At 34.5% G+C, this 8213-nt stretch overlaps 1 protein-coding gene across 1 annotated transcript; it reads left to right on the forward strand.

Moving 5' to 3' along the window:
• Nucleotides 1-393: 393 nt before the first annotated feature.
• LOC111919900 (uncharacterized) lies at nucleotides 394-4050 on the forward strand. Its single transcript, XM_023915454.3, has 8 exons — nucleotides 394-675; nucleotides 1568-1744; nucleotides 2457-2652; nucleotides 2740-2910; nucleotides 3004-3120; nucleotides 3288-3485; nucleotides 3571-3729; nucleotides 3794-4050. The coding sequence occupies exons 2-8, from the start codon at nucleotides 1605-1607 to the stop codon at nucleotides 3890-3892; spliced, it is 1080 nt and encodes a 359-aa protein (XP_023771222.1). The 5' UTR covers nucleotides 394-675; nucleotides 1568-1604; the 3' UTR covers nucleotides 3893-4050.
• Nucleotides 4051-8213: the final 4163 nt, after the last annotated feature.

Genomic DNA, 8213 nt, shown 5'->3' on the forward strand with positions numbered 1-8213 from the left:
AATTAAACCCATGTAATACATGAGTCCACACCTAGTTTATTATAAATTTAAGTAAGCATAGTTACATATCATTATAGATTTATAGCCTTTTTTACTAACGCATTGATCTACACAAATAAGAAATAAGAGTAATTAGTTAAATGATTTTTTTTGTTATACAGTATAATCAATTATTTATATCAATCTATGATTTTTTTAGGAATCTTATTAAAATAATTTTATAATATCAATTATCGTTTAGATATGAATTTGATTTTTTTAAGTATTTAAAGACTCTAAATATTATATAGTGGGTTAAAAGAAGAAAATAGAATAAATGACTGAAATAAAAACGTGAGAGGTGTCCTAAACTTTATTTATTTATTTATTTATTTTATTTATTTTTTATTTTTTTTAGAACGCGTTGGCTGAAGAGAAAGGGAGACAGAGAGAGAGAGAGTCGTTAACATACAGATCCGGTGGAGTAGGGAGATGCAGAGCACCGGCAACAGAGATTGCTGTCTCGCTGGCCCGATTTGCATTTCGGCGTAAGTCTGATCGGAGAAACAGAAATCGCTTGCCGGAGGTCTTTGTTCGGAGTTGAGCACTCCGATCTCCACCGCTGCTATATATATTTTGGTGAAAAATCCGGCGGACGTGAGGACTCCTGCTTCCGGCGCTGGCTGAATATTTCCGGTGAGCAATTTTCTTTTCTGGAAGCGTGATGATTTTTAGTCTAGGATTTTGTATGTGCTCAAGGATTAAAATAATAGACTGGATTTAGAACAGTCTTATTGTTTCTGATGAAGAATTTACTTTCCTAATTTTATAAATTTGTTACTGGAATCTTTTAATACTTAATTACTTTCATAATCTGTTAGGAACTAATCAAGTTTTGAAAATCTGATCTTTAACGTGTTTCTTCTTTCAATTTAACATGAGTGGCTAATGGGAAGAGATATATGATTTTTGGAACTTATTTCCTTCCATCTGTCCTATTTGGCTAATCACATTAACAACATTTTTATGATCAACAAAGTAAGCTAAATATCTCCTAAACTGGCCAAGGATCCAATATAGAAATAGACAAACTCATCTTTCATCACATAAAACACTTTAAACCATCACAAATTCAGAACACATAAACACAATTCTTCCATAAAGTGCACATTCAATTTGAAAATTCAACCTGAAAGAGGGATGTAGATAAAACATGTTCAACTGTGTCTAATCTGGAAATGGAAAAGAAACTTCATTACAACACAAGCACGTATATGGCTACAAGTTCAGATAACTAGATAAGTATTAAAACAGATACACTGATGCTATAAAAACAGAGTGCAGAAAATTTATATAAAGTTAAAAAACCCAAAGTAGCATGCTATAAAAACAGGGTGCTGAAAGCCTGCAACATCATAAAATCCAAAGTAGGATATTTGTTCTTCTGTTTTATTATAATTTAGGAAGTAGCTGACATTTATGTCACCAAAGGATTTGTGAGAATTGATTTAAGCTGTCGAATGCAAGGTTGTGTGTTTTTTTTTTTTATTTTTATTTTTATTTATGAAGGTTTTTGTGTGATTGTTAGGGAAATGGTGTTGTCAAGGTTTAGTTTGAATTAAAATATGGAGAAGAAAAGAGCAGATGAAAGTGTGCAAGTGTCAGCTCCAGGAAGATTAGACAGATTCGGGTTTGTAAAACAGGAACATAACTCCCCCTCCCCTGATGGGCCCCCCAAAAACAAGTCGGCTTTGGAGTATCAGAGGTAATGCATGTTAATCTTAAATTCCATATTGGGCTATGTTTGACATACTAGCTGAAAAACTATCTGTTAGCTGATAAAAAAAATGATGTTTTGTAAAAAGTTACTGGAAGATATAAAATGACATTTAGAAGAATATGTTTTTTATAATTAATTCAAGGTATATTTGGGAAATTTTAAAAAAGCATCTAAAAAGCTAGTCTAAGGTTGTGTTTGGTGCGCCATAGCTAGCTGATTTTTTGAGTTTTTTTAAATTGTCATGTTTGGCAAGTCAAAAAGTAGCTTATAAGCTAGCTTTTTTAAAAAGTTACTTAGACTATCTTTTCATGAGCTTTTTAAAATTTTACAAATATACCCTTAAGTATTTATAAAAAACATATTCTTTTAAATGCCTATTTATGTCATTTTATATATTTCAACTAGCTTATCAGCTAGTTTTACCAAACGTAATTTTTTATCGGCTAGTCCGCCAAACATAACCTAAGTAACTTTCTAAAAAACTACTTTTTGGCTTACTAAACATGACAACTTAAAAAAGCTCGAAAAATAAGTTAGTTGTAGTGCACCAAACACAACCTTGATCTTGTTCATATCAAAAATGATATTGTTCAATGATTAGTTAGTTTGTTGTATGGAAAATATGAATAAAAAACAATCTGTTACAACACGTGCTACGTTTAAAACTTATAGATAGATACAAATTAATTTAAAACAGGGAACAAAAACGAGTTAGAAAATGGAGGAAAATGATTGGTGTTGGAGGTAGTGATTGGAAGCATTATGTAAGAAGGAAACCACACGTTGTTAAAAGGCGTATACGAAAAGGTATCCCTGATTGTTTGAGGGGTCTTGTCTGGCAATTGATCTCTGGAAGCCGGGACCTCTTGCTCATGAACCCTGGTGTATACGAAGTATTCTATTCCTTTAATTTTCTCAAATCTTCTTCTATTTTTCCTTCTTATAACTTAAGGTCTTATTTTCTTCTTCTTCTTCTTAAGCAACTAGTGATATATGAGACATCAGCTTCCGAGTTAGATATAATACGCGATATATCGCGTACTTTTCCATCACATGTGTTCTACCAACAACGACATGGACCTGGTCAAAGATCACTTTACAATGTTTTAAAGGCCTACTCTGTGTACGACAGAGAGGTCGGATATGTACAGGTGATTCACAAATTCACAAATTCACATTACTTTACATTACATCTCTAGCCATTTTTCACAAGACTCACAAAATGGTTTAAATTTTTCATTCAGGGAATGGGATATTTAGCTGGGCTTTTGCTGCTTTACATGAGTGAAGAAGATGCATTTTGGCTAGTGGTGGCGTTACTCAAAGGAGCTGTTCATGCTCCAATGGAAGGATTATATTTGGTAACTTCACTTCCTCTTTACTAAATTTTATTAATAAATAAATAATTAGGGGGTGTTTGATATGCCTCTTACTAGGATCTGGTAAGAGGCTCAATCAGGCATTGACTCAATCAGATCTGACTCAATCTGCAACTGTATGGTATTCTTAAGTATTGGTCTACATGCAGGAGGGATTGCCACTGGTTCAACAATATTTGTTTCAGTTTGATCGTTTGATGAGGGAGTATATGCCAAAATTAGGCGAACATTTTACAGAAGAAATGATAAATCCAAGCATGTATGGAAGCCAGTGGTTTATTACTGTTTTCTCCTATTCTTTCCCTTTTCATCTCGCTCTTCGAATTTGGGATGTTTTTCTTTACGAGGTCAGTGTCAGTGTCAGTGGCATTTATGTAATTTTTTTTCGAAAAAGGAAATATAATATAAAGTAACTAGCTTTTGTATGTTCAGGGTGTTAAGATTGTTTTCAAAGTTGGCTTAGCTCTACTCAAATATTGCCATGATGACTTGGTGAAATTACCATTTGAGAAGCTTATACATGCTCTTCGTAACTTCCCTGATGATGCAATGAATCCAGATACATTGCTTCCATTGGCCTACTCATTTAAGGTACTTATTATACATTTTTTTTAATGAAGTGTTTTTAATGTTTATATGTTTGTGATGTTTTAAGGTATCGAAGCGTTTGGAGGAACTTAAACAGGAGTATGAGAAGATACATGGGAAGGTAGCAGAATCTAAGTCGAAGCAAAAACAGCTGCAGCTGGCTTGAGCAGCAAAAACAGATGCATATTATTTTGTAAATATCTGGAATTTGATTTGATTATTGATCTACACCAGTTTTTTGTAACTGGAGATTAGAATCTTGAAATGGTGATAGTGTAGTGTGAGAAATGTTTACATTTTGAGTGGCATTGTTCATGTTTGAAATGTTGATAGTGTAGTGTGAGAAATGGTTTGGGAGAGAAAAGAAAGGATTAAAATCTACTATGGAAATTAACGAAAAATGAGCTCAAAAAGTCAGTCTAACAAGTAATGCAAGCTTTTTACAACCACGTCTTCATCTACATAAAATTTTTTGAAGTAAAAAATCAATAAATGAAGGGAAAATAAAACGAAGATCTGGTGCTTCCTTAATTTTACTAATTTTAAGGTAAAACTAATTAAAATGTTAATAAATGAACCCCAAGAAAAAAAAATATTAGTTAATGATTTGATAAAAGGAAATTTATTTTCAGAATTAGAATGATGGTCGCATATATATAGATCACTGCCATAGATCTAGAATAGTGGTATCAATGAAGTTTGGAGGTGACTTTGGAGTTGACATGTGATAGCAGTGGTGCGATGGTGGTGAAGGTACAACGAGTATTTGAAGACGCATATAAAGTGAGGGAGAGAAAAAGAGGAAGCGGTGGGTGGTGATGAAGGTGTTGATGGCGACATGTTGTAAGTGGTGGTGGTGGTAGCCGAGAACGGTGATGGTAGAGGAGGTGAGAGTTTGGTATTTAGGGTGGAGGGTATCCATCCTCCTCCCACTCAACCTATTTGCCATATCGGTTCATATCAGGTTGGTTGGTTTTTTTTTTTTTTTTTTTTTTTTCAACCTACAACAAATAAAAACTTATTTTTTCTAACCCACTTGTCTCATCACTATTATTATTAGTTAAATTAGAAAATTAAAAAGAAAATAAAACATAAGATTTAACTTCAAAACCACAATAAAATAAAACATAAATTAAATCCTAAAACCACAATTAAAATGAAAAGATATACTACAAACCACAAACTGAAAGAAATATTTAAATTCTAAAAAAGTGTTTTTTTTTTTAATTTTTAATTTCATGCAGCCTTGTGGTAAAAATCTTTCATTTTATCGTGTTCGCAATACTCATTTTTTGTGATGTTTAACATGTCTTCGTCTGAAACTCGGGCCTCCTAAATATTTATTTTGTGGGTGGAAATAATATTACACTCTTTTATTTTTCTGTGCATATCTTTTCATTTGCTAGCAGATTGATGTGTTGAACCCATCTTTCCTAACCCACTTGACTAATCACTATTATTATTATTAATTATATTAGAAAATTTAAAATAAAACAAAACATAAGATTTACATTAAAAGCCACAATAAAATAAAACATAAATTAAATCCTAAAATGACAATTAAAATGAAAAGAAATACTATAAATGACAAACTAACAGAAATACTTAAATTCTAAAAAATTTAAAGGGTGATTTTTTAAAATATTTCATGCTACCTCATAAATCTTTTATGTTATTGTAAAGTCCCAAATTTCAACCCAAAGTTTTCATTTTTAAAATCAAACTAATATTCCAATCTCATTCATAAGATAATAAACAACCATATGTTTTTAGTTTGATAAACCATCAACAAATAAGAGTACCAAAAGATGATAAAAATCAAAGGTGCGGAATTTCCATAAATATAAATATCAGCAGATACAATGCAATCAAACCGCTCCCCTCCCTTTGCTACCAGAACAACCTGAAAAATTTTAAACTTCAAATCGTAAGCACAAACTTAGTGAGTTCCCAAAAATACCACACACAACACAAAATATCCATACGCTACTGTGATAGGTCTGTTTCAACCCAACCTGCCTTGCGTAACAAAAATTGTAAGCATACATGCAATCAACAAAACCAAACCAGTCTAGCATACAATGGTCCTAGTGTCCTACATAATATAATGAGAAAACTCACCTGAATCAAAGAACTGAATCCAACTATTTGAAATCCAGCGAATCAGGTACTCGAACCACTTAACCAATCAGAGGCTAAATCTTAGTCTACAACTCAAGATCTCTAATTTGACTAAAAGTCAAACTGGTCAAAGTCAACAGTTAAGTCGAGACCATTGAACCATCGTACCGCTACCACAACGTGACAAAATAGTTGTGCTTTTGCCTAAATCTTGCGCAACGAGTTCCAAAACCTGTTGCACTGTGAAACTGGCTTAATAATATACTTTTTAAGGACTTAATCTCTCAATTCAAAAAGTCTAATCCTTCAGATCTGAATCTCATAATGGTCCTAATGGATAAAGTTTACAACTTTATTCATCATCAAGGCCTAATCAAGCACAAGTCTAAACCCTATGTCCAAGAATTCCCAAAAATGCAAAACCAAGTGCATGGCTCAAGGTTAGCACATGTATGACACTTTTTATCCAACAAGAAGGTTTCGGAAGCATTAAAACATCACTAATGAGTTATAGAGCTCTTCAAAATCCAAGAACACCAATTTTAAGGGACCAAAATGAGAGCAAAACCACCACAAGCCTAGATCTGACATGTAATAGACAAAAAGATTGAATCTAGGAAACTTAGAGAGATATGTAAGATGCTAAGATGGTAGAAACTTCAGTGGCTTGATTCAATCAATCACCAAGAGCACACTTTTTCTTTAAAACTTCACACCAAAGAAGAAAATGCGGTTACAAGGCATGAAGGAAGCTTGGGTTAGGAAAAGAGGATGTTTTCTAGAGTGGAGCCTCGTAAATGATGAAACCCCAGGGAAATATGCACTTAAAATAGGCCCAAATCCTGAGGCTTTTAGGTTTTGGCCCAATAGGCCCTTCATGCCTCGAGTCTCATTAAAGCTCATGCCATGACCCTCAACGTCTCATGTTGCCACCTAGAGAAAATCCTTACAACTCATAAATTCCAAATTCTAACTTACAAGAATACCTAAAAATTAGATATTACAATTCTCCCCTACTTGAATCATATTTCATCCTCGAAATCCATTGCTATAAATAACTCCAGATAATGACCCCACATCTCCACCTCTACCACCTACGTCCACCCCGAACCCTTATGGTGCTGCCACTACACCTTCACTAGACCAACCACCTTGTAACATAAGGTCATCGTCTTCCTATCCAAAATTGCGACCAACCTCTCCATATAGTTCAAGCGTTCGTCCACATGAATATCATCCAATGGTACCACTGGTGTCGCATATGTAATGCACTTTCTCAGCTGGAAAATGTGAAAAGTATTGTGGATCTGACTAAGCTCCTCGGGCAGATCCAACCGATAGGCAACCTTGCCCATACGAGCAAGTATCCTGAATGGTCTAATAAACATAGGACCCAACTTTCCCCTCTTCTTACAAGGGATGATACCTTTCCATGGTGACACTTTCAGTAGAACCATATCTCCCACCTAAAACTCTAACTCAGAGCGAAACCTATCTACATAGATTTTCTATTGGCTTTGAGCTGTGTAAAGTCTCTCTCGAACCTATTGGATAAGCTTGGTAGTCTTAAGCACCACCTTCGTGCTCGCCATAACTCTCCAACCAACTTCACCCCAACAAATTGGGGTCCGACATTTCGTCCCATAAAGAAGCTCTAAAGGAGGTACACTAATGCTAGAGTGGAAACTATTGTTGTAAGAAAACTTTGCTAATGGAATACATGAATCCCAACTCCTACCAAAGTAGATAATACAAGCTCTCAACATGTCCTCAAGTATCTAAATCGTCTTCTCACTCCGCCCCATTAGTTTGAGGGGTGATATGATGTATTGAAGTGAAGTCACATGTCTATATTCTCATGAAATCGTTTACAGAACCTATAAGTATACCTCACATCTCTGTTAGAAACCACATAAACTGGCATGCTATGGAAAGGGACTATCTCTCGAACGTAGATATCAACCAACTTCTCCGCCGAGGAACCCTCCTAGATAACAATAACCCCCGACTATTGATATGAAAAACTAAAAACCGATCAACCACCATCTCGCTTTTCTAATTTTCTTCCTTAATTTCCTTAGCCAACGCCTCCTTAATCAGTTCCAACAATAGGGTAGCAATATTCATCCTCAAATACATATCTTGGATAGGAGCGCTATTCGTCTTGCGACTAAGGGCATTAGCTACAACATTGGCCTTACCCAGATGATACAAATCTCGCAATCAAAATCCTCAACCACATCAAGCCACCTACACTGTCTCATGTTTAGATTTGGCTGATCCATAAGATATCTCAAACTTTTATGGTCCGTGTAGATGGTACACCAGACCCTACACAAATAGTGACGCTAAATCTTGAGGGAAAA

The sequence above is a fragment of the Lactuca sativa genome, chromosome 5, assembly GCF_002870075.4.
Source record: "Lactuca sativa cultivar Salinas chromosome 5, Lsat_Salinas_v11, whole genome shotgun sequence".
NCBI classification, from domain to species: Eukaryota; Viridiplantae; Streptophyta; class Magnoliopsida; order Asterales; family Asteraceae; genus Lactuca; species Lactuca sativa.

What these genes read in the sequence shown, in the direction of transcription:
- LOC111919900 (XM_023915454.3), top strand. Translation starts at nt 1,605, where the DNA reads ATGGAGAAGAAAAGAGCAGATGAAAGTGTGCAAGTGTCAGCTCCAGGA. An exon ending in TGAACCCTGGTGTATACGAA is followed by an intron (nt 2,653 to 2,739) that starts GTATTCTATTCC and finishes CTTCTTCTTAAG; the next exon opens with CAACTAGTGATATATGAGAC. An exon ending in GGGATGTTTTTCTTTACGAG is followed by an intron (nt 3,486 to 3,570) that starts GTCAGTGTCAGT and finishes TTGTATGTTCAG; the next exon opens with GGTGTTAAGATTGTTTTCAA.